The sequence below is a fragment of the Ochotona princeps genome, chromosome 13, assembly GCF_030435755.1.
Source record: "Ochotona princeps isolate mOchPri1 chromosome 13, mOchPri1.hap1, whole genome shotgun sequence".
NCBI classification, from domain to species: domain Eukaryota; kingdom Metazoa; phylum Chordata; class Mammalia; order Lagomorpha; family Ochotonidae; genus Ochotona; species Ochotona princeps.
Window position 1 is genome coordinate 68684373 of NC_080844.1, and position 25801 is coordinate 68710173.

The following is a 25801-nucleotide window of genomic DNA, read 5'->3' on the forward strand; positions in this document are numbered from 1 at the left end:
ACCCGAGGAAGCGAAGCCAGGGGCCTGCTGAGATGCCTGCTGGATGCTGGCTCAGAACAAAAAGAGAAGGAAGACTGGACTTGGTAGGGTTGGGTTGGGGCATCTGAGTGAACCCTGAGGACCCTGAGCAATGGGCCAGAGGGTGGCCCTGAGCCCGTGTGGCAGTACGTACAGGGAGGGTGAGCAAGGTCAGGGACAGGCCTGGAAGAGGGAAGGGGAGACTTCCAGCTCGGGTAGGCGGGGTGCGTGAGCCACCTCCTCCAGAGGCACCTGCATTGCCCATGCTGTGCTGCAGGAAGGCCTCGGCTGTGGACACCTGACAGAGCCAAGGTTGGAGCTGACAGTGTACCCTGGCAGCCCCCAGGCAGCCGGACCATGCCTTTATCCCTTAGGTTCCCACATGTTCCGCAATCAGCACATTTCACTTTCATATCCAAAAACAAGATGCCACCAGGGTGAACTAGGGCTGCCGCAGCCTGGTGCTCAGGTGTGTGCCCAAGGTCCCCTACCTGTACCCCACGGAGCCTGTGCAGCCTGGCACTGGGGGCATGCCCAAGGTCCCTTTACCTGAACTCTGCTGAGCCTGCGTCACTGAGGTGCCCCCACTGGCACCCCACTGAGCCCGTGCAGCCTGGCACTGGGCACACACCCAAGGTCCCCCCACCAAAACCCTGCCCAACCCTCACTACCTGGACCTCCACGTCCGCCTGAGGTCCCCCCACCTGCATCCTGCCGAGCCCACCCTAGTTCCCCGCACACACCCCACCGAGCATGCACACACCCAAGGACCCCCCACCCCCACTCCACTAAGCCCGCATGGCCTGACCCTCGCCTTGTGCCCTGGGTCCCTCCACCTGCACCTCACGAGCCCACCTGAGGCCTTGACGGTCGCATGTGGAGAAGTTGGTGCCAAGTTTGTTTGAGAGTTCCCTGCTCCAAAAAGTAAGCACACATTGGTTCAACACCCAGAGTGGGATGTGAGCTCTCTGAGCAGCTATGGAACTCAGGGTTTGCAATTGGTGTTGTGCTGTGGCCATAGCATGCACACGCTGGTCAGACCCTGTGGTGAACGGCACACCTGCTCTGGCCGGTGGCTGCCATGGTGCCCCGTCCCTGGCACTGCCTTTATGTAGGGCCTTTTGTGCTGGTACCATAGAGATGATATTGCCTGAAGCAGCCTTAACTGATCACATTCAAACTCTTAGATCTGTGTCCATTACTGGATGAGGATTGGAACATTGGTCACTGAGCGAATCAGTGCCCAAGCCATTACTGGGTCACTTTCTTGGGGTCTGGAAACATGGGAACTGGCTGATGCAGTCTCCACTGACAGAACCCCCTCAAGGCAGGGGCCAGGCTCAGGGTGCCTCCTCTGACAGCACCTCCACCCCAAGATGGGGCCAGCCTCAGGGTGCCTCGTCTGACAGAGCACCCTCAAGGCAGGGGCCAGCCTCAGGGTGCCTCGTCTGACAGAGCACCCTCAAGGCAGGGGCCAGGCTCAGGGTGCCTCTTCTGACAGCACCCCCACCCCAAGATGGGGCCAGGCTCAGGGTGCCTCCTCTGACAGCACCTCCACCCCAAGATGGGGCCAGCTTCAGGGTGCCTCCTCTGATAGCACCCCCAAGATGGGGCCAGCCTCAGGGTGCCTCCTCTGACAGAGCACCCCCAAGATGGGGCCAGCCTCTGGGTGCCTCCTCTGACAGAGCCCTCCCTGTCCTCAGTTTTGCGTTTGTCCCCAGCACTAATTAGCTCTGTGACCCTGGGCACTTGGCCTGCCAAGACAATGCCAATAGTCGCTGAATATAGGCTGGGAGCCCAGGTCTTGTGCCCCTGCTGGCTTAGTGGGTCTTGGTCGGACCCTCCTGGGCCACCTCCCCACAGCCCTTGGGCTCCGGCTCACGCGCTGCCCCTCGGGGTTGGGTGGGAGAAGAGTCAGCTCAGCCATTGTCACCACCTCTCTGATTGCGTCGCACCAGCTGACACTGAGTGCCTCTGCCTTTTCCAAGGGGCCGGCGAGTGAGCCACCTTCGCCAAGGGGAGGCTGGCCTGAGTTCAGCGGGGTGAGCCCCTCACAGCCTAGCCGGTGCAGAGGGCCGTGTCTGCACTGTTGTTCCCCAGCACTGGCAGGAAGAAATGCTCACCGGGTAGGATAAGCTGCCCCGGGGCACGGGAAAGCCCCCGTGTCCTCCGGTCTCAGCTGTGCCATGGAGAGCAAAGTCAGGGACACGTGCTTCACCGGCGAGGGGCCTGTCCAGTGCTGGGGACACACCCCGGGGCATCCTGAGGGCGAGTCCCTGACCACAGGCAAGCAATCGCCCAGGGTGCCTCTGTTCCCTGTTCACGTGAGCTCAGGCTGACCAGGGCAGAGGCGGGATTAGCTGTAGGAGCGCATCAGCAGCAGAGGCAGGCATCCTTGCCCAGGAGAGCCTGCTGGGCCGAGTCTGCTGGCCCGTGCTGGGGACACGGGCCATCCTGGGCAGGAGGTCTTACCGAGGAGCTAGGAGCACGGAGCCAGCAGCCGGGGAAACAGTTCCTCCCCCGATGCAGCCGGCCGCAGCCTGGCAAATTTCATCTGAAGAGAGCGACCAGGCTGTGCTGAGTCATAGAACAAGGAGCTGCAGGAGCTGCGCTGGGAAGGAGCTGGGAAGATTCCCGCATCCGGCAGAGCCGGTGAGGAGCACTAGGAGCCGGGTGGGACGCTCGCCTTCCCTGCTCTGCCTCTGCCCTGTGGGCCCTGCTTGAGTTCCTGTCTCACTTAGTGGGCAGGGAGCAGCCTGTTTCCATCCATGCCCATGCAGGTGCATGCCAAGACTGTGCCCTCCGCCACAAGGGCTAGTTATGTTGTGTTTTGTTTTGCAGCCAGGGGTGGGGCTTGCTCAGGGCAGTGTGGCACTGCTCTGAGCTGGCTCTGGTGAGAATCAGAACGGCAGGTACCCAGCCCAGGCAGGGATGGCGGTTTGGGTTTGTTTGCCTTCCGCAGCATGGGTTGCGGTTAGGGCTGGGTGCTGAGCCCACCTGCCCTCTGGACAGGACTCCACCTCACAGCTCCTTCAAGGACCCCAGCATTTGGCGGAAGGGAGTGGCCTTGCTGAGCGTTCATCTCCCTGTGCCTTGGTTTCCCCAGCTGCTCAGAGCATCCACTGTCGGCCGGGGCTGGGAGCTGCTGTAGGAGGGGAGGGTCCTTACCAAGAGGTGGCCAGGAGGCCGCGGCTGGGCGTGCTGGCCGTGACCCTGGGGACTCATTCCTGGGAGACGTGGCTCCCTGCTTCACAACCAGGAGCTCCGGGGGCAGCCGAGAGTATTTTCTGCAGCTCTCAGCCCCGGAGCAGGTTCAGAGTAGGTTATGCCCGCAACGCTGTGTGGGCAGGGCTGCCGAGTGGCCTCAGTTTGTCTTCACAGCATGATGAGGAAGAGGTCCGTGTTCAGATGAGTGGGAAGCACAAGTCCCCTGGAGGTGGCCTGTTCCTTCATGCTGAGGATCTGCTGTGGGAGTGTTTGTAGCGAAGCATCTTGTGCTCGTCTCTGATCAGGCATAAGAGGCACATGATAACAGAGCATGCTGTGTGCCCATCACTGTGTGGGCACCCCGGAGGGCTCCAGGCTGGGGACCCGATGGCCCCCAAGTCACTGGCATTCTCCAGTCCATCTAGCACTAGGGGCTGTAAGAGCAGAGTAGAGCCCATGGAAGTTCTAGAATGTTGCCATGGCCATGGGCTGAGTGAACCAGGGTTGCTTGCAGGACAGATGTCCAGACGTGCCAGTAGATATGTTCTGGCAGTGCTTAGTACTGGACGGGGGGTGCAGAGCTGGACGGCGGGTACCATATTGGACACTGAGTGCACTGTTGGATGGCTAGTACAGTCCTGGACAGTCGGTACAGTATTGGATGAACCGTACAATATTGGATGCCTGATACAGTTCTGGATGGTTGGTACAGTTCTGGACAGTACAATATTCTTTTTTTTTTTAAAGATTTATTCATTTTTATTACAGCCAGATATACACAGAGGAGGAGAGACAGAGAGGAAGATCTTCCGTCCGATGATTCACTCCCCAAGTGAGCCGCAACGGGCCAATGCGCGCCGATCCAAAACCGGGAACTTGAAACCTCTTCCGGGTCTCCCACATGGGTGCAGGGTCCCAAAGCTTTGGGCTGTCCTCGACTGCTTTCCCAGGCCACAAGCAGGGAGCTGGATGGGAAGTGGAGCTGCCGGGATTCAAACCGGCGCCCATATGGGATCCCGGGGCTTTGAAGGCGAGGACTTTAGCCGCTAGACCACGCCACCGGGCCTGACAGTACAATAGTCTATGGTCAGTACAGTCCTGGATGGTATAGTATTGGATGGTCGGTACAGTACTGGATGGTACAGTATTGGACAGTCGATATGGTTTTGAATTGTTGGTACAGTTCCGGACAGTGCAGTCCTGGATGGTCGGATTAGCCCCAGAAACTCCAGGGACCAAGCGGATCTTCTTCGGCCACTTGCAGATTCCTGCCTCAGAACCGATACTGCTGGCGCCCACCTCGCCTGGAGCCCTGAGGGTGGGAGGTGCCCTTTGGGACCTGGACCACCTCCCACTGTGCACCTCAGGCAGGTGGACCCTGCCTGGGGTGGGCAGATGCCTGCGAGGCGGGTGGTCAGCGGCCCTCCCAGAACCCATGCCACCCATTGGGTTCCTATGGGAAGCTGAGCTTTGGCCATGCTCCACAGACTAATGTCCAGGGAAGGCCTGAGTTGCGAGCAGCCCTACTGTCACAATCAGGGGCCTGCTGGATCTCCCCGAGAGTGCCCAGAGGGGCGTGTGGGCACGGAGGTTCCCCCTGACCTGGTGTCTGCTGATGAGGGTGGCGTCAGATCCAGATGTTTGACACTCGGTACACAGCAGACATGCGGTCGTCACCACACTGGCCCGTGAATGCCTAAGGTCTCCTGTGGGGCCGGCCAGCCCAGAGGGACACACAGCTACCCTGGTGTGCCCTCAGACCACCCTTGTGCTGGCACCGCTGGCTTGGGAGGGGGGCTGTGCACTGGCCTGTGGTTTTGCCACCTCAGGATGTACTGTACTGGACGTGGGGCTGTGATGCCTTCTGCTCAGTGGCTTCCCCAGTGCCACAATGACACGTGTGCAGTCTTGGCCTGCCCTGAAGCCAGCTTGGGGAGCACACACTGCAGGTGCCAGGGGTGCAGGCTACGTCCCCGTGCCATGGCTGGGTTGGACATGGGCTGTGTCTCCATGCCCTGGCTAAGCTGGGCATGGGCTGTGTTCCCATGGGTGAGGTAGGCATGGGCTGTGTCTCCATTCCCTGATTGGGTTGGACATGGGCTGTGTCTCCATGCCCTGGCTAAGCTGGTTGTGGGCTGTGTCCCCATGGCTGGACTGGGCATGGGCTGCGACCCTGTGCCCTGGCTAAGCTAGGTGTGGGCTGTGTCCCTGTGCCTTGACTGGGCTGGGCATGAGCTGTGACCCTGTGGCTGGACTGAGCATGGGCTGCAACCCCATGTCCTGACTGGTCCACGTATGGGCTGCATTCAGTTCTTCAGGGCGTCTCCTGCATGGAGCTGTTGGCCATGGCCTTCTGCTCCATTGCCAGCTGCCCGAGGCTCGCGCCTGTGTGTAATTGTGAGCTTAAAGCTCTTGTCCCCAGGGCCGTTCCTGGGGCAGAGAATGTGCCCCACCAGAGGGCTCTGGGCAGAGGGCAGGAGACCCTGTGTCCAGGTGCTAGGAGTGGGTGGGGGCCTGCGTGTGTGGGGCTGTCGCTGGCGGCAGCTTTGCCCGGTACAGTCAGCTCACCAGGTGTGCTTCCCCACAGGTGGATGAGAGGATGTAGCAGAGCGACCACCGCGGCCACACCCGCCACGAGCTTGGCCTGGACACCCGGCCCAGTCTGAGCACACTGCCTGGGACGTCCCTCCGACCACCAGCCTCACCATGTCCAAGAAGGGTGCCAGCGGCCGGACCAGGAGTGACAGAGGAGAGGCGCTGGCCGCGCTGCAGGCCGCCAACGAGGAGCTACGTGCCAAGCTCACGGACACCCAGATCGAGCTGCAGCAGGAGAAGGGCAAGGTACGCCCGTCCCCTGCCCCCTGCCCCCCGCCCCCTGCCCCCCGACTCCCGTCCCCGGACCCTGAATCTTGTCTCTGTTTTAATTTGTTTATTGGAAAGGCAGATTTACAGAGAGAAGGAGAGGCAGAGAACTTTCATTCACTAGTTCACTCCCCAAATGGCTGTGCCAGTCAGAAATGAATGGCTCAGGAGCCAGGAGCCTCTTCTGGGTCTCCCGCACAGGTGCAGGGTCCCAGGCTTTGGGCCGTCCTCCACTGCTTTCCCAGGCCACAAGCAGGGAGCTGGATGGAAGTAGAGCAGGCAGGACATGAACCGGTGCCCATATAGCGAGGATTTAACTACTAGGCTACTGCACCAGGCTGGCTTTCTTCTCTTTTTTTTTCTTTTTTCCTTCCTTCCTTTCTTCCTTCCTCTTTTTCTTTCTTTCTCTCTCTCTCTTTCTTTCAGATTTATTTTATTTTTATTTGAGAGGAAGAGTTACAGAGAGATGAGACAGAGAGGTCTTGCAACTGCTGGTTCACTCTCCAAATGGCTGCAGTGGTCGGAGCTGAGTGGATTGGAAGTCAGGGACCTGGAGCTTCTTCCAGGTCTCGTACACGGGTGCAGGGTGCCAAGGCCTTGGGCGTTCTTGGGCTTTGGGGCCTGGTTTCTTCTTGGGTCTTCAGAGAGCAGGGACATTGCTGGCAGAGGGAGCAGGAGCTGCCAGAGCCCGAGGCTCGCTGCCCAGGGCTGAGGAGGGGTGTGAGGGAGCTGCACTGCCCATGTGCCCAACTGCCAGAATGCTTCCTTGGCCACTCAGCTCCAGTGTCCAGGAAGGTCCCTCTCTGTGGCTCATCCTCTGCCCAGACATGTTCTTTTCCGGTCCTTTGGTCTGCAAAGCTTGGGCGGCCCTTCCCCCAGAGCTGTGTGCCTGTCTCAGTTCAACAATGAGGGGTCTCCGCATGGCCCTGCTTAGAGGGCTGAGCCCCTGTGGGTCACCCAGCACCTGTCGCGTTGGGGGTTGCTTCCCAAGGGACACTGGGACTGGGAGTGTGTTGTGTCCTCAGCCACTCTTCTGCCGCCCTGCTCTGACCCCTCCCGTCCCCACAGCTCCCCCAGACTTACTCCTCAGGACACAACAGCTTGGATTTCAGGGTCAGAGGTCAGCCGCAGTCCTTGGCTTTGCAAGACCACCCCCATCCCGGCCAGCTCCTACTCTGTATTAACTTGTTTCATTCCTTTTCTCAACAGGCACAGTGTATGGGCCTGGCACAGTAGCCTAAATCCTCACCTTGCATGCGCTAGGATACCATATGGGTACTGGTTTGTGTCCCAGCTGCCCTGCTTCCCATCCAGCTCCCTGCTTGTGGCTTGGGAAAGCCGTCAAGGACACTCCAAAACCTTGGGATCCTGCACCCATGTGGGAGACCCAGAAGAGGCTCCTGGCTTCTGACTTGGTATCGGTGCAGCTCCAGCCATGGCGTCCACTTGGGGAGTGAATCTACCTATGGAAGATCTGTCTGTCTCTCCTTCTGTCTGGAAACCTGAATTTCTAATAAAAATGAAGTATCTTTAAAAAGGAAAAAGAAGGCACAGTCACAGCTAAAGAGGGAGAGATCTTCCGCCCTGTGGCCTGCTGTCCAGCTGGATCCAGCAGCCAGCAGGCAGGACCTCCAACCTGGTCTTGCCTGTGGGTGTGAGGGTGCAAGCCCTCAGGCCGTCTCCACTGCTTTCCCACTCACACCATAAGAGAGCTGGCTTGGAAGCAGAGCAGCCAGGACTCTGTCAGTTTTTTAAGCAATTGTTTGACTCACAGCACCACAACACCAACCCCAAGAGTGACTCAAAAGGTAGAGTGAGAGCTGTCCCCCAGCTGGCTCACTCCCCAGGAAGCAGGAATTCCTCAGGTCTCCTGCGTGCTTTAGCAGGAAGCTGGAGCAGCTGAAAGCTGAACCATGGACTCCATTATGGAATGCGGGCACCCCAAACAAGAGCTTAGCCTGCTATGCCCCAACCCTGCTGTGTGCCAGCTTCTGCTTTTGGTGCCATGCTGTAAGTTCCCAGTGTTGCACCCCATCATGTCTGCTCTTTCTCTGTGTGAACCTTGGTGAACAAAAGTAGTTTTGAGGTAAGTAGAAGGGTTGATTGTGCTGTAAATAGAATTGGGACAGCTGGCTACTCTCTGGGGCAACGTGTTTGCAGCTTACACCAGTGAGTTTCCACGTGGAGCGTGCGATTCAATGAGGGTCTTCAACCAGCCACGGCATGGTGTGTTATGGAAGAGCAGCTACACATGAATCCAAGACTTTTTTTTTTTGGTGCCAAACAAAGCTAATCCAGTTTTCCTCAGACTTTGGAGTTGCCTTGTAGAAGTCTTTGTTTATGTGAGAATACTCGGAACTGGATGCTCTTTCTAGTCCTGTCTGCAGAGGTGGTGGCTGCAAAGAACGAGCTTGTTGGTTTGATTGCTTGGATATTTTCCATGTGTAAGTGGAAGCAGAGTACTGTGAGGATGGGATGATGTGATTGCAGCAGAGGAGAGAGCTGGGACAGCAGGTGCACCTGGTGGGCCCTGAGCAGCTGTGCAGGAGAGGGAGGGGCCTGGAATGGTGGTGAGGATTTGTAAGCTGTGTTCACAGGGAGCCACGTGGTCGCAGGGGAACATGTTTCATTCGGCTTATTGCCAGAAGAAAGTGAGCCAAGAGAATTTGCCTTCCAGGGTTTTATGTCTTGTCACAGCCCAAGTCCAGGTGTGTGGAACACAGACGGACAGATGTGGTCACAGCCCAGGGCAGGTGTGTGGAACACAGATGGGCAGCTGAGGGCCAGGTGTGCGGAACACAGGCAGATGTAGTCACAGACCAGGGCAGGTGTGGGGAACACGAGCTGCTTGGACTTTCCGGGAAGCTGACTGGCAAACATGTTGGGCAGAACGTATCCTGGAGTCCACGGCAAAGCTGCTTGCTGTCCCGGCTCCCAGCAGGTTCCAGGTGCTGACCAGGTATTTGCCTGAAGCCCACCTCTCCTTCTGGCAACTCTGATCACCCAGCACTCACTGAGGCCCTGGCATCAGGTGGGTTTCCTGTGTCTCCCGTCCCAGAGGTGGGGGTGGAGCCTCCTTCCATCCGTCTCCAGGGCTGCTGGCAGGGAGAGCTGAGGGAGTGTCGGAATGCCAGAGCCCAGGGAGTGGCCTGGAGCCTGGAGCCCATTTCCCTGATCACTGCCTGTGGCACCGCCTCTCCAGGAAGTGCAAGGCGGAACTGCCAGTAGCCAACCTTCAGCCACCATAGCCCCAGGAGGACGGAGAGGGCTCCTTCTGCCATTGGTTTCCGCTGGCCAAGGCCTTTGCCAGGACCCAGGCTCGGATCCCAACCTGTGGTGGCCTGGGGACAGGTGCTGCTGCATGTGGAGACCCCCCTCTGACTGCACACGGTGTGGCCCACGTGTGTCTCCCTGCCCTCTCTGCCCATGTGACGCTGCCTGCCTTCCTCTCCAGAAGCTGTCAGAGGGGAAGGTGGCCCTGGTGTGCCCCAGGCCCTGGGGACCAGCAGGCATCCCCTGCATCTGGCTGTCCCAGGCCTGGGCTGGGGACTCATGCCACCCCATGGGGAGACCCACCAGGTGGCTGCCATTTCACATCATGAAGTTGGCTTCAGAGGAGGGGGAGGGTCCTGGGCACCGAGGGATGCAGCCCCCGCTCCCTGGCCTCAGCCTGAGTCCCAGAATGTTCCAGGGTAACTGGGGCCCCCAGGGCCCAGGAGTCTCTAAGAGGGGGGGGTCTCAGGACCGGAGGACAGCCAGGGTCACAGCCCAAAAAGCTGCCAGAGAGCTTGCCTAGGGGTTGGCACAACAGGCCTCCAGTTCTACAAGGGTAAGGATGCCTGCAGGTGGTGCCCTGGAACCCTGCAGGGCAACACAGGGCTTGATGGGATAGGACCGGGCACAGGGGGAGCCCCCAGAGCTGCCAGGCTAGGAGAGTAACCACAGGCAGGAGTGGCTGGGCCTGCCCGGAGAGCCAGAGGCCCCAGGGCTCCATGGGACCTGAGATGGGTATGAGGTCTCCCTGAGGTCTTTCCTGCAGGGTGCACCCTGCAGGGATGGGGGCAATGGTGGGAGATGAGGTGACAGTTCTCAGCCCTGGGACAGGGTGGCATAGCCACCACGGAGTGTGGGTCCTCCTCCAGGTCCACTGGGAGAGGCCTGCCTGGTTCTGGCGGCTAGTGGCTGGTGCCCAACTTGTATGGAGAGAGGTGAGTAGGGGACAGGTTGTCAAGGTCAAGAAGCTGACCTCTCGCCATGGGGTGTCAGCATTGTGTCCCGAGCTGTCAGGAGGATGGGAGATCCACGATGCATGTGAGACCGTGGTGCCCTTCCAGCCCAGCTCCCCAGGTTGGGGTGGGCCAGACAGCAGAGAAAGCGACCGTGGCAGCCTGGGTGACTCAGCGTGTCTTCAGACACTCTGCTGGTTTTCTAAGGTTAATCTAGATTTGACCTTTCCCGTTTCCCAGATGCACTTCCGTGCACTGGGTTCTGGGTGCTGCGACAGTGTAGCCAGAAGGCAGGGTCTTGGCATCCCTGAATCACAGAGACCTGCTCTGTGGTCACCTCTCAACTGTGAGCATAACACTGACCACCATGAATGGGGCTGAAGGGAGCCAGAGCTGGCTGGAGAGCTCCCAGGCACAGCCTGCCCTACCCCCTGTGGGCCTGTGTTCAAGGGGAGAGCCCCCCACTGTGCCCTGGGGCAGCCATCCATCAGCCTGCCCTGCCCCCTGGTGCCCTTCCAGCCCAGCTCCTCAGGGTTGGGGTGGGCTGGGGCCGGGCCAGACGGCAGAGGAGGCGACCTCGGCAGCCTGGGTGGGGCTGTGTTCAAGGGGAGAGCCCCCCACGGTGCCCTGGGGCAGCCATCCGTCTGCTTTCCCCACCTGGCCTGCTTCCCCAAGGATGCTCTGTGCTCCCCTCCCTTCCCACCTCCGGAGCCCGTGGTTGTGCGGGGTCAGGTAAGCCTTCTGTCTTACATTGGCACCTCAGGAGCACTGTGGTCTCGCTGTCTTGCAGGTGAGCAAGGTGGAGCGGGAGAAAAACCAGGAGCTGCGGCAGGTGCGCGAGCATGAGCAGCACAAGAGTGCGGTGCTGCTCACGGAGCTCAAAGCCAAGCTGCACGAGGACAAGATGAAGGAGCTGCAGGCTGTGCGTGAGGCCCTGCTGCGGCAGCATGAGGCCGAGCTGCTGCGCGTCATCAAGATCAAGGACAACGAGAACCAGCGGCTGCAGGCGCTGCTGCACGCACTGCGGGACGGCGCGCCCGACAAGGTCAAGACCGTGCTGCTGTGTGAGGCCAAGGAGGAAGCCAAAAAGGGCTTCGAGGTGGAGAAGGTGAAGATGCAGCAGGAGATCTCCGAGCTCAAGGGGGCCAAGAAGCAGGTGGAGGAGGCGCTGACGCTGGTCATCCAGGCTGACAAGATCAAGGCCGCCGAGATCCGCAGCGTGTACCACCTGCACCAGGAGGAGATCAGCCGCATCAAGAAAGAGTGTGAGCGTGAGATCCGCCGCCTGGTATGTGGCCACGGATATGGGTGGGCTCATGTGGCTTGGGCAGGCACGGTTCACGGCTGTGCACATGCCCACCTAGACCCTGCCAGGCAGGAATGCGGCCCCGCAGGGCAGCAGTGGGTTCCCATTGTCCCCTCAAGGATTTGACCCTTAGGTGGGCGTCAGGAGAGCGTTTTGCAGTCACTGTGGGCAAAAGTTGGCCGCTTTGGTGGCAGGCTGGACAGCCCCAGGGCCCGGGAACGTTCGGGGTTTGTTGGGATCGGCCGCAGCCAGTTCACGCCAGGCTGTGGAGGTGGACTTGTCCTGCTCTACCTCAGAGGCTGGCGTCCACCTGGGCACTGCGGCCCCCATGTGGGCAGGCGGTGACCTGTCTTGCCACCCTGCTGTGCTCAGCAGCCCCTCCCAGTCCCCACTCCACAGGCCTCTTGTTTCCAGTCTACCTCTGGCTGCTCTGCGGAGCTGTGTCTAGTCCATCCTGAGGTAGAGGACCCCACCATGGGAAAGAGCCCCGGAGCCCAGGCCTGCCTAACCTAGGGTTAGCACACCCCTCCATGCCTCCTGAGCCGGTGCTGGGTCACCCTCTGCAGCGCCAGGCTCCGGCCTCAGCCTCTCAGGACGTGAGCCCCTCCCTGGGACAGTGGAGGCGAAGGCAGTCTTTGCTTCGTGATTCCCGTGGCCTCTGAGCCCTAGGGTGGTCAGAATGCCCTGCCCGGGGAGGGGTCTCCTCTGCTCACCAAGGGCCACAGCAGGAAGCAGCGGCCCAGCCTCCCCGTGGTCGCCACCCCTGTGGGCCCCAGAGGCCACTGACCTGATGCTTTACCAGCTGGCCTTCTGGGGCTCATTGCCCCACCCCTTTATTTTAAAGATTGATTTATTCTTCTCTCTTTTTTAAAAAAAGATGCATTTATTTATTATTACAAAGTAAGATATACAGAGAGGAGGAGAGACAGAGAGGAAGATCTTCCATCCGATGATTCACTCCCCAAGTGAGCCACAATGGCCGGTGCTGTGCCGATCTGGAGCCAGGAGCCAGGAACTTCTTTCCGGGTCTCCCACATGGGTACAGGGTCCCAAGGCTTTGGGCCATCCTCAACTGCCTTCACAGGCCACAAGCAGGGAGCTGGATGGGAAGTGGAGCTGCCGGGATTAGAACCAGTACTCATATGGGATTCCAGCACGTTCAAGGCGAGGACTTTAGCCGCTAGGCCACGGCGCCAGACCCTGATTTATTCTTCTTTGAAAGAGCTACAGTGAGAGAAGAGAGAGAGATTTTCTGTCTGCTGGTTCACTCCACAGATGGCCACAGTGGCTAGAGCTGGACTGATTGAAGCCTGGAACTTCTTCCAGGTCTCCCAAGTAGGTGCCGAGACCCAAGCATGCGGGCTATCTTCTATTGCTCTCCCAGGTATATTAGCAGGGAGCTGGATCTGAATTGGAGCTTGCACCCTTGTGGGATGTCAGCGCCACAGCTGGAGCCTTAGCCTGCTGTGCCATGGTCCGCTTCTGTTTTTGGATTTGCCTGGCACACGGCCTCTCCCTCCCCTGGCTTTGGGGGAGGACAGCTCAGGGAGGCATGGGCAGCCCGACAGGACCCCCAGGCTCAGGAGTACAGCTCAAGGGAGTGGGCCACTGCCACCTGCCAGCCCAGCCACGGGCACCACCGCCACACTGGTCCTCCTGTCTCCCCTTGGCCCCAGACAGAAGGTGGGGTCCCCTCCTGAGGCCCAGAGCCTGGAAGCCGGGTGGACAGTGGGTCCAGGGGCCAGAAGAGGGATCTGGCCTGGCACCTAGCGCCTGAGCAGGGCCCCCAGTGGCCATGGGGGTGCTTGTCGGAGGCTGTTGCTTGGTCCTCAGCGTTGTCCTCACGTACCTGCTGGCTCCCCAGAAGTCGGTCTTCTCCCCTGCTCTGAGTGTCTGAGTAATAGAAGCTCACTGCAAAACGTCCACTGGGAGCATGGCTCTCAGACCAGAGGCTCTGCTGGAGGCCTCCAACCTGGGCTCTCTCCTCCTGGCTGTGTACCCTAAAACCACCCACCGTGCCCTACGTGGGACTTTCCATGGCTGCCCTCTGATTTGGGGGACCCCTGTCCTCGTGGATTCCTGGGGGGCAGGGGGGTCAGGAGAGCAGTTCCAGGAGACGTTGCGGGAGTGCAGGAGCATTTCATGCAAAGCATGCCCCTAACCGCGTGGGGAGCGAGGGTTGGCGAGACTGCCACGGGTGGTGGAGCCACTCTCCCTGCCTGCCGCTGCCACCTTCGGCTGGGCAGGCTGCTCACTCCTGATCTCTTAGCTGGTCTCGTGCCCACTGCCACACCAGAGCCTGAAGCCTGCTGAGTCGAAGGCAGGATGCTGTGCGAGACCCAAGTGCCTTTGGCAGTCAGTTGCCACTGTGACCCAATGTGGCCTTCAGCCGCTGCTTCCCCCACTCTGTCTCCTAAACCCTGCTCCTCGGGCATTGCACCCCAGGGTCCTGATCTCCCTGCAGCCGCGGCTTGCGTGCTCCTTGCCCGGCAGTGCTTTCAGCTTCCACGTCTAACTGCATCAGAGCTTCCCCGACACCCGCGTTGGCGCTGGCTCCTGGAAGGCTGCTCCTCAGGGCTTTGTGCCCCTCCCTCCCTGCCTGCCTGCCCTCTTGGCGCCCTCGGGAGGGGTGAGGGGAGCGTTCCCTCTGCTGTTCTCATTCTGGCTAGGGGAGCTAGAGGCGGATCCAGGGGTGGGGGCCTTGCCCCACAAGGCTAACCCCAGGAGACAAAAAGTGCTCTTGATCGGGTCTTTCTGTCCTGCCTCTCTATTCTGTCCCAAAAGGCAGAAGGAAGAAATGAAAGTCACCAGATGGTAAGGGTTAGCGTTCGGGTGCTGGTGGCCTGACTCTCCTAAGGAACTGGTGTCAGAGGCAGGAGGAGCAGTCGGCCAAGTTCCAGGATAAATTGTCAGCCGGACTTCCTGCTGCTGTGCACCTGCTGTTACTCTCGTGCATTGCCAGAGGCAGGCTGACTCCAAACAGAAAATGGGGCTTCTGGACGCTGCCTGGCAGTGGCCTTGGTGGAGGGGGCACAGGGCAGCACCTAGCAGGGCAGGAGCACTGTGTTTGGTGAGGTCTGCTCCCCTCCCCCCACCCCTGCAGACACCCTGGGGACTCCAGAGTCCCCCACCCCATGACCCTGGGCGAGCTCAGGCAGGAACCACTATCTCCTACCCCTTGTCAGCCCTGGCACTGCTGGGGGACCTGCTGTGGTGCCAGGGCTGTGCTGGGCCTCTGGTACGGCCGAGGTGGGTGGACTGTGCAGCCCGTTTCCCTCAGCACTCATCTATGGTGCCTGCATCCCATAGGAGGCCCGTTCCAGTCCTGCCCACCCACTTCCCCTCCAGCTTCCTGCCAGTGCTCCTGGGAAGACAGCAGAGGAGGGCCCAGTGCTAGGGCTCCTGCCACTCTTGTGAAAGACCCAGATGGAGTGCCAAGCTCCTGGATCTGACCTGGCCCAGCTGATGCAGTCATTTGGAAAGAGAACCAGTGGGTGGAAGCCCTCTGGGAGCATGTCTTGTGTGCCATGGTCCCTCCTCTGCAGCCCACAGCAGTTGGGCAATCCCCAAGAAGGGGCTGAAAGGGGCTCCGTTTGGATGCCTTTGCCTTCAACGGAGACTTCCTCTGGTGAAGAGCCAAGAACCCACAAGGCCCAGACGGGGAGGCCCTTTTGAGGTGCCTAGGCCAGCAGCTCCCACCAAAACCCCTGATAGTAAGGGAATTCAAGGAAGCCACAACTCATGTGGTCAAACCTTGGCTCAGGGTGTGCCCTGCCCTATGCACATGATGCGGGGTGTCCCCCAGTTCCTGCACTGGACAGCCCTTGGTCAGGAAAGCTTGAGCTTAGAAATCTCTCCGCACAGTGGCTGTGCCCAGGTCCAGAAGCCGGGCACCCATCAGACCTGGTGTCTGACCATTTTGTGGGAAAGGCCCACAGGGGAGAGGGAGCCTGCAGGGGCCAGCCTGGATGGCATGCTGTCCCCAGCCCAGGCATTGACCTGACCTGGCCTCGGCGGGAACAGAGGGGGCATCCTAGCGTGTTCCTGTACCAGCCTCCAGCACAGGGACTGTGAGCTCCTGCCACGTCTCCCCAGTCCAACGTCCTTCAAGGAGGGCAGGTGCAGAGCCCCAGCCGTCTACTGATTTCCTGGAGTGACTGACCCAGCTCAGGCCTGGCATGACCCCACCCTACCCCCACGCCCACCCTGGCCCTGAGTGAGTGACTCACGCCCACCCTGGCCCTGAATGAGGGACTCACGCCCACCCTGGCCCTGAATGAGGGACTCACGCCCACCCTGGCCCTGAGTGAGTGACCCACGCCCACCCTGGCCCTGAGTGAGTGACCCATGCCCACCCTGGCCCTGAGTGAGGGACTCACGCCCACCTTGGCCCTGAGTGAGGGACCCATGCCCACCCTGGCCCTGAGTGAGTGACCCATGCCCACCCTGGCCCTGAGTGAGTGACTCACGCCCACCCTGGCCCTGAGTGAGGGATCCATGCCCACCCTGGCCCTGAGTGAGGGACTCACGCCCACCCTGGCCCTGAATGAGGGACTCACGCCCACCCTGGCCCTGAGTGAGGGACTCACGCCCACCCTGGCCCTGAGTGAGGGACCCACGCCCACCCTGGCCCTGAGTGAGTGACCCACGCCCACCCTGGCCCTGAGTGAGGGACCCACGCCCACCCTGGCCCTGAGTGAGGGACCCACACCCACCCTGGCCCTGAGTGAGTGACTCACGCCCACCCTGGCCCTGAGTGAGTGACTCACGCCCACCCTGGCCCTGAGTGAGTGACTCACGCCCACCCTGGCCCTGAGTGAGTGACCCACGCCCACCCTAGCCCTGAGTGAGTGACTCACGCCCACCCTGGCCCTGAGTGAGGGATCCATGCCCATCCTGGCCCTGAGTGAGGGGCCCAGCACACCACATCGCTGAGGGACCCCAGATGGGCTCGGATCAGCATGCCGACGGTTGCACTGTGGAGTGTGTACACAGGAGCTGTTGCAGGTTCTGACTGCTCCACACTGGGTCATGTGCTTCAGTGGGGAGCTCCTGTGAATCTTCCGTCAGTCTGTGAGCATTTGCTGTTTGGTGCTGTTATAAATGGCATGGCTTTTTAAAGTTTTGTTTTTTGGTTTTTGGGGTTTTTTTTTTTAGTTTTGTTTAAAAATATATTTATTTTTATTGGAGAGGCAGATATACAGCGAAAAAGAATGATAAAAAGATTTCGATCTGCTGGTTCACTCCCCAAGTGGTCACAATGGCCTGAATCTGGAGCCAGGAGCCTCTTCTGGGTCTCCCACACGGGAGCAGGGTCCCAGCAGTCTTCTGCTGCCTTCCCAGGCCACAAGCAGGGAGCTGGATGGGAAGCAGAGCCGCCGGGACACGAACCAGCCATTGCATCAGGCCTTTGTCTAAGCCTTAGAAACTATTGCTGCCATTGCCAAACTGCATGTGAATTCCCAGGGTGTGGGGTGTGTTAAGGCCTTCCTGAGTGGGCATGGTCAGCCCTGCTGCTCCTCCTTCAGCTGCCGGGTTCTGGGAGGTGAAGACCCTGGGACGACATTGGCCAGGAGTATCCCGTCCTGTTCCCCGCTCAGGCGTGCAGTGGCCACCGACTGCGGGGGGCTGTCAGCAGGGAGCGGACCTGTGTGCAGTGGCCACCGACTGCGGGGGGCTGTCAGCAGGGAGCGGACCTGTGTGCAGTGGCCACCGACTGCGGGGGGCTGTCAGCAGGGAGCGGACCTGTGTGCAGTGGCCACAGACTGCGGGGGGCTGTCAGCAGGGAGCGGACCTGTGTGCTCGCCCGCATGGGACCCAGGAAATTCTCTTGACTTTGACTCTGCAAGAGCATTTACTGAGAATGGAGGCAAAAGTTAAAACAAATGTTTTGTTTTGTTTTGTTTTTCTGCGTAAGTTGAGATCTTTTGTATTTTATTGATGGAGCTAAATCATACTAATTGGTTCTCAAATATATCATCAACTTTGCACCTCTGGAATGAACTTTGCGAAAGGTCATTCTGTATTTTCCTTTTCTTAGGTTACTGGATTCAGGAGTGTCTTCCCTTTTCTTACATTTCCTTGACAACTTTTTGTTAAGATTTATTTTTTCATTGGAAAGTCAGATGTAGAAAGGAGGAGAGACAGAGAGAAAGATCTTCCGTCTGCTGATTCACTCCCCAAGTGGCTGCAGTGCCAGAGCTGAGCTGATCCAAAGCCAGGAGCCAGGAGCCTCCTCTGGGTCTCCCACACAGATTCGGGGTCCCAAGGCTTTGGGCCGTCCTTAGCTGCTTTCCCAGGCCGCAAGCAGGGAGTTGGATAGGAAGTGGAGCTGCCGGGATTAGAACCAGTACCCATATGGGCTCCCAGCACGTGTAAGGTGAGGACTTTAGCCACTAGGCTACTGTGCTGGGCCCCCTTGACAACTTTTGGTGCTTAGATTTGGCTCGCCTCAAAAACTGATTTTTGGGCCTGGCATGATAATCTGGTGGCTAAATCCTCCTTGCCTTGCATCTGCCAGGATTCCATACGGCCACTGGTTCATGTCCTAGCTGCTCCACTTCCCATCCAGCTCCCTGCTTGTGGCCTGGGAAGGTAGTCAAGGATGGCCCCAATCCCTGGGACCCTGCACCCACATGGGAGACCCGGAAGAGGCTCCTGGCTCCTGGCTTCAGATAGACTCAGTTCCAGCCGTTGCAGCCGCTTGGGGAGTGAACCAGTGGACAGAAGATCTTTCTCTGTTTCTCCTTCTCATTGTAAGTCTGCCTTTCCAATAAATAAAATAAAATGAATTTTTTAAAAAGCTCATTCTTCTGTTGCCTCAGTGAACTTGGTATGAGTGTACTGCTTCCTCAGACATTTAGGAAAGTTTACTTGGGAAGCTGTTTTCTTTAAACTTACACATTGCATTGATTCATTCAGTGAGCAGCACATGTTCAGGTGTGTCTTGGTCCTGTGTCAAGTCAGTAACGTGGATTCTGTCCCCGCTGCATGTAGAAGCTGTGGAGCCGTTGGCTCAGCCTGGCGGTCCTACAGGGTCACAGCCGGGTCTTGCTTCCACGCCTGACACTGGGGCTCCTCACCCCCCCCCCCAGCTGGGTTTCCGCTCTCCATCAGGACATTGGGTGGCATCCCATGGGTGTCTTACAGGAGCTTGAAGGCCTGTCGCAGGCTGGGCCTTGGCTGTGGCTGAACCTGTGGTGGCAGCATCGCTGGCACCTACCCTTCCCTCTTCCCGACCGCCCTGCCCTTCCTCTTCAGGTGGGCAGTAGGCTCTGGCCTTGTCCATGCCCACCTGCCCCACTGTCATCTGTCCAGGAGTGGACATTTGGAAGCCACCGTGGCTGTCAGGGGGCAGTGGTGGCTGCCATGGTAGGACAGGTGTGCCAGGACTCCCTGTTTCAGCTCTAGGAACCCCTGGGAGGGCTGGCCACTGATGGCAGTCTGGGACAGATGGGGCACGAGATGTGGGCACTGCCCTCCAATTCTCACAGCCTTGGCCTGGCCCCACAGTCCGTGGGTGGAACTGAGACAGCCTGGGGTGGAGGAGCATCCCCCAGGCCCTGGATGAGGCTTCTAGGTCTGCCTTCCCTAAGGGGTCCCAGCTCACAGACAGGAGTGTCCCCGTGGAGAGCCCACCTCCCCTCAGAGGACCCAAGCTGATGGACAGGACAGTCCCCTGGAGAGCCCGCCTCCTCTCGGGGGGGTCCAGCTGATGGACAGGACAGTCCCCTGGAGAGCTGGCCTCCTCTCGGGGGGGCCCAGCTGATGGACAGGACAGTCCCCTGGAGAGCTGGCCTCCTCTCAGGGGGGCCCAGCTGATGGACAGGACAGTCCCCTGGAGAGCCGGCCTCCTCTCGGGGGGGGGGGCAGCTGATGGACAGGAGGGTCCCCTGGAGAGCTGGCCTCCTCTCAGGGATCCCCAGGAGGGACAGGAGGGTCCTACTGAGTGCCCCTCAATGACAGGATGCGGAGCCTGCAGAGGGCCCGGTCACTGTGTGTGTGTGCCAACCCCTCGCTCATGGCCCACTGGACAGCTGAGGTGGCCACTGCTCAGCGTGGGGCCAGGGCTCTGGGTGCGGAGCCTCAGCGCTTGGTTTCCTGGTGTTTTGGAGGGCACCCAGCATGTCAGTGTGCCACGGTCCCTCCCCGGGCTTGGCTGTCTTCGTCTCTGCTTTTCTAAGTCATTGTCTGCTGCTTCTAGTATTCCCGACCCCTGGCCAATGGGACCCCAGCGGTCAAGTCTCTTGCGTTGCATTCAGCCATGACTGCTCGGTCTCGGCCCTTTAGAGGCGCTGTCTTTGTTTCCAGGCTAAGCTTATTTTCAGCTTGGTAGGAGTCAGGCAGCCCAGGACCCCACTCTGCTTAGATGTGCCCATCCCCGAGACTCTGTGGCCCCCTTTGCCCGCAGTGCCAACTCCTGCCAAGCATGTGTCTCTGGCGGAGCTGACCCAGCGGCTGCTGGCTGCCCAGGAATGCTTCTTACCACATCTGGGGAGGCAAGGAGGCCAGGAATGGGCAGACGAGCAGGGCACAGACTGCCCCCCCCCCCCACTGAAGCCTTGGTTCCCAGGAAGAGTAGTGGGGAAATGCAGCTTTGCGAAGACATGGTCACGCCTCAGGGCAGGGAGAGGCTGCCAGAGGACGAGTGCCCCCACGCCATCCCGCCTCTTGCCCTAAATGCCCTGGCCTGCCCAGCTGTTGCTCCCAATCACGTGGGGTCTGGGGTGGGGGGACCCACGGGATCCCTGTGTTCAGTTCAACGCTTCCCTCAATTGTGCCAGACAACGCCAGCCCCCATGGACACCTGGTGGTCCCATCAGGGCGGCTGGGGGCCCAGTAGGGGGTTCCACGGGGCACCCTGGGCTGGCTGGGCACGGGTGCTTAGGGCTTTGGTTAGGCGGGAGCTCTGTGCCTGGGCGTCGGCAGGGCCACCGCTCCTCCCCCCATTTCTGTGGTGATAGCAGGTCCGACCTCTGCGTGTGTGTGTGTGTGTGTGTGTGTGTGTGACTGTGTTCTGTTCTCCTTGTAGATGGAGGAGATAAAATTTAAAGACAGAGCAGTCTTCGTGCTGGAGAGAGAGTTAGGGGCACAAGCCGGGCACGCGCAGAGGCTGCAGCTGCAGAAGGAGGCTTTAGATGAGCGGCTGTCGCAGGTCCGTGAGGCCGAGCGGCACACAGGCAGCCCCAGACGGGACCTTCCTCATGCAAGCGGTGCAGGAGACGCCTCAGACCGCCCGGGAAGCCCTGTAAGCACCCCCAGGCCTCGCCCGGCCAGCCCAGCATCCCGACAGTGAGGCTGCTCCTAGGAGTCCAGAGCCAAGCCCGGCCCAGTCCCCTGCCCAGGACCCCCTCCAGGCAGGCTGCTGGGGGCACCCCACTCCCACATATGGCGACTCCATCTCCACGTGCACAGGCCTCCGCCTGCTGGCTCCCTCCACCCCACGTAGCCAGTCCTCTCACCTACTTCTCATGAGAGCGCGTGCTCTGCCCCTCCCAGCTGCCCGCAGCGGTGTGGACTGGATTGCCACACCCACACTCCTCTAAGGTTCTGGGATATCCCAGGGGGCGGGTCCCCAGCCTCTCCTGCACCTGTTGAATGAGGAACTTGGGTTGTGCCCCGTGCTCCCCGAGACACTTTCTGGCTGGCTTTGAGGCCAGACCTGTCCGTGGTTGAGCTGAGCCAGCCCTAGGCCAGTGCACCTCAAGAACAGAGAGTGGTATTTGTAAGTGCCTTAGCTAAGCTAACCCAGCCCCTCCTGCTGTAGAGACTGGACCTGGATAAAAGTTGGGTTCCCTCTGGGTGGCGTCCGGTGGCCCCCCGAGACTCTCTGGGGGAGCATGCCCTCATCTCACTGAGTCTGTGATGAGCAGCTACCTGTGCCCCATGTCCACCCAGGCTCTCCTGGGAGGCGCAGCCCAGCCGTGGTGCAAGGAGGGTGCAGAGCCTGTGCAGGTGCAGCCGGCAGCCCCAGCCTGCCCGCGTGCCCACATTCGCATGTTCCTGCACACATTCTGCTCCTCCGACTCCTTGCTCACCATGCAGGGCACTCTGGGCTCGGTGCTGCCCCATGCCCCTTGCCCGCCCAGCAGCCACAGGGCCTCAGGGAGCAGGAGTGTGTGGGTGCGCAACTTCGGGATTGGCATCGGCCTGGGAGCCGTAGTTTGCAGTTGGTTCTTGTTTTAGGAACAGCAGTTGGATGAAAAGGATGCCCGACGATTCCAACTCAAAATCGCTGAGCTGAGCGCAATCGTGCGCAAGCTGGAGGACCGCAACGCCTTGCTGTCAGAAGAGAGGAACGAGCTGGTGAGCAATGGGGTGGCCTCTGTGGGGGTCAGGGAGACTGAGAGCTGTGAGGGCTGTGAGGGCTGTGGGAGCTGTGGGAGCTGTGGGAGCTGTGAGGGCTGTGAGGGCTGTGAGGGCTGTGAGGGCTGTGAGGGCTGTGAGGGCTGTGAGGGCTGTGGGGGCTGTGAGGGCTGTGGGAGCTGTGAGGTCTGAGGGCTGTGAGGGCTGTGAGGGCTGTGAGGGCTGTGAGGGCTGTGAGGGCTGAGGGCTGTGAGGGCTGTGGGAGCTGTGAGAGCTGTGAGGGCTGTGAGGACTGTGGGGGCTGTGGGAGCTGTGAGGGCTGAGGGCTGTGAGGGCCGTGGGAGCTGTGGGAGCAGTGAGGGCTGTGGGAGCTTGAGGGCTATGAGGGTTGTGGGAGCTGTGAGGGCTGTGGGAGCTGTGGGAGCTGTGAGGGCTGTGGGAGCTGTGGGGACTGTGGGTTTGTGGCTGCATGGTTCTGGCAGACAGCAGGTGCCCACTTGTGCAGTTTTCTGCATCATTGTAGGGGTGAGGGCCTTTAGATGGGCTGGCCCTTGCAGGGATGGTCGTGGCTGTCAGCTGCTGCTAGGCTGATCCCTGCCCCGTGTTGTTGGGGCAGAAGTGGTTTCCATTGTGCTCGTGGCCCGGAGGTGTGGGGCGTCTGAGTTTCCTGCAGTTAGCCTCAGCAGGCTGGGGGCAACAGAGAGCTTGGCGTTTCGCTTCCTCCTCATCTATGGGTGGGATAGGACCCACCCCAGGACACGGCGCCCAGCCACCTGACCCCAGTCCCCTGACCACTGTGTGTGTGGACGGCCGCAGCCAACAGGGCCTGGCACGAGCTGGACTTTCTTCCCTCACACAGCAGGTGTCCGCTTGCCCACTGTGCCAGGGCCCGCTGGCTCCGCTGGCGACTCAGAGCAATCACCAGTGACCCACGTTGCCTTTCAGTTGAAGCGCCTGCGAGAAGCCGAGAGTCAGTACAAGCCGCTGCTGGATAAAAACAAGCGCCTGACTCGGAAAAACGAGGATCTGTCGCACACTCTGCGGCGAGTGGAGAACAAGCTGAAGTTCATCACCCAGGAGAACACAGCGATGGTGAGGGCCAGGCGCTGGCCGTGGCCCTGAGGCTGGCCCGGGCCTGCTGCTGTCTGCATCGCCGCTCTCCACGACTGGCGGCTCTGCTCCTGTCAGGGCCACCTTGCCAGCCGCAACTGGGCCAGGCCTTGTGTGCCCGGGCCATCAGCCCAGGCAGCCCCTGGGGCGCCGTAAGCAGCCCAGGCCAGGCAGGCCGAGCAAGGGCGCCCCATGTCCTCCCTCTGTGCCATGTCTGCGTTTCAGAGGCAGCAAGCCGGCATCATCCGCAGGCCCAGCTCCCTGAACGACCTGGACCAAAGTCAGGATGAGAGAGAGATCGACTTCCTCAAAGTGCAGCTCGCCGAGCAGCAGAGCCTTATCGATGAGCTCTCCAAGGTGAGGTGGCCGCTAGCGGCATGGGGCTCGGGCCGTGGGAGCCCCTGCGGCTGGAGTGTGACCCGGGCTGCCTTGCCACGCCGCCCTCTGCTCCCAGCCTGTCCTTAGGCTGCCTGTTAATTCCCAGGCTTCTGTCACTTACCACTGCATCGGGGCTCACGATCCCTGGCCATGTCTGCCCCCCACACATATACCAGGTCCCTTGGCCATGTCTGCCCCCCACACATATACCAGGTCCCTTGGCCATGTCTGCCCCCCACACATATACCAGGTCCATGACGCGTGGCCATGTCTGCTCACCCCACACATAGGAACCGCACCCCAGCCATGTCTGTTAACACACACACATGCACACACACACGGCTCACAACACTCAGCCGTGTCTACTCTCCCCCCAATACACACACATGCACACGACAAACAGAACCCACGACCCCCAGCCACACCTGTTCCTTACAGCACACACAGGGCTATGACACAAGAGAGCCACGTCTCGCTCCCCCAGTCTAGAAGCCACATGTCCAAACTCCTGGAACCTGTGGAGCGTTCCCTTGGGACACTCCGGATAGGCTCCCCTCTTGGGCCCCAGGGAGTGCCTGGTGGCTTCTCAGCAGCCACTGCTTCCCTGAACTTCCGCCTCTGTCTTCCTCAGGCTGGCACCCTCTCTGTCGGAATCTCTCCTTCTGTCCTTATGGAAACTCTCAGTGGGTCCAGGCCCCACCCTCTCCCAAGGCTCCCCCCAGCAGTTTGCCAGTGTGCCCGCAGGGACACCCCCCCACCTGCTGTCCTGACCTGGCACCTCCTGCTTCTTGTCGGGACTTGCGGTCTGCAGGGGGCCATGTTGGGAGTCACTGCTGTCCTTGTCCTGCGTCAGTGCTGTCCCCTCTGTCGCTGGCAGTGTGGCCAGGAGCCATGGCCTCCTTCTAAAAGAAGAGGTTTTCTGCAAAACCAGGTGGGCTGGAGGGATGGCAAGGTGTCGTCCACCTCAGGTGTCCGTAATGCCAGCCTAGCAGACCCTGCTGTCCAGCGGACAAGAAGTGCTCCAGAAGTTCAGAAAACCCGGGTCATTGGGTCAGGATGAGGCAGCCAGGGCTGGAGGCTGGTAGCCACTCTGGGGGTGGTGTCTGGGGAGCTGTTCCACGGGGGCTTTTTCTTCCCAGACCCTCGAGACTGCTGGCTACGTGAAGAGCGTGCTGGTAAGTGCCCTGCCCTGCCCTAGCCAGCACAGCTGTCCCAGCTCCTCCTGTGCTGAGGCTGCCAGGCTGCCATAGCAGCCTTTGAGGTGGGCCGCTGCCCGGCCCAACAGGCGAGGAAGGTGCTGCCCGGGGTCAGTGCTGCCCCAGGGAGATGGTACCCGCCACGTGATTGTGCTCTTGGGCCCTGGGAGGCCGATGGCCACCCATTCAGGATGCACCCCACTCTGAGTTTCTCCTTGGCAATATGGACAGACCCTCTTGAGCCCCCCAAATGCAGCGTTGTCCCCTGGTTAGGGGCAGGCTGCGGGTGGCAACATGGGGCAGCGGTCCTTCTCCACGCAGGGGTGAGCACTGTTTCTGCAGAGCAGGAGGGACCTGGGCCGTAGGTCCTTCTAGAAATTCCCGTGTCAATGGGCCTTTCCCATCCCCTGCTCCAACAGGATCTCCCAGAGGAGCAGGCAGTGCCTGCTCTCAGAACCAACCCCGTGGCCCCTGACCAGGCACAGGCTTCCCACACAGTCTGGGTGGCACCTGGGGCCAGGCCACATGTCCAGCTGGCACAGGGCTGTGGCCAGCATGTGGACACGGGCTTCAGACTGGCCTGAACAGCAGGCTGTGTGCACAGCTGCCGGGGGTCAGCACTCGGGAAACCTCCGCCGTTGGCCTTTGCAGGAACGTGACAAACTCCTGCGATTACGGAAGCAGAGGAAGAAGATGGCGAAGCTCCCCAAGGTAGGGCTGGTGCCCTTGGCGCGGAAGTGGACAGCCGCGATGCTGTCACTCACTCCTTCCTGGGACAGGACCCAAGTGGGACACCCCCAGCACTGAGCTCCAAGAGCAGCCTTGTGCCCGGGGATCCTCAGGGGAGCGAGGTGACAGGCACAAGGGATGCCCTGCAGGACACAGCTCCGAGGATGGCTGGCTGCCAGCCATGCTGTAGTTGGCCACACTCCTGGCCTGCTCTGGGCCATGCCTGCCTGGGGTCCTGGCTCTAGCCATGTCCCAGCCAAGTCTGCCGCTGCCACAGCCCTCACCGTGGCCCTACACAGGCCCCATGTGGCTGAGCTGTGTATCTAGGAAACTGGAGGCCTGGGGGGACCTAGCCCACAAAGCTCTGGTTTAAACTGGGGAGCTGAGGTGGAGCCCCCAGTCCCAGCATCCCTGTGCTTTGGGTGTGTGGCCGCTGGGGGGTTGTCCGCTCAGCCTTGGCCCCA

The 25801-nt window shown here is 60.3% G+C and overlaps 1 protein-coding gene across 1 annotated transcript in view; it reads left to right on the forward strand.

Annotated features, from left to right (window-relative positions):
- Positions 1-25801, forward strand: part of JAKMIP3 (Janus kinase and microtubule interacting protein 3) — a 56218-nt gene that overhangs the window by 12685 nt on the left and 17732 nt on the right. The window contains exons 2-9 of the mRNA XM_058671615.1: positions 5813-6066; positions 11104-11601; positions 20651-20866; positions 21805-21924; positions 22870-23016; positions 23260-23391; positions 24552-24587; positions 25260-25319. Coding sequence (XP_058527598.1) covers positions 5932-6066; positions 11104-11601; positions 20651-20866; positions 21805-21924; positions 22870-23016; positions 23260-23391; positions 24552-24587; positions 25260-25319 — 1344 coding nt within the window. The 5' untranslated portion in view covers positions 5813-5931. The remainder of the gene's footprint in view (positions 1-5812; positions 6067-11103; positions 11602-20650; positions 20867-21804; positions 21925-22869; positions 23017-23259; positions 23392-24551; positions 24588-25259; positions 25320-25801) is intronic.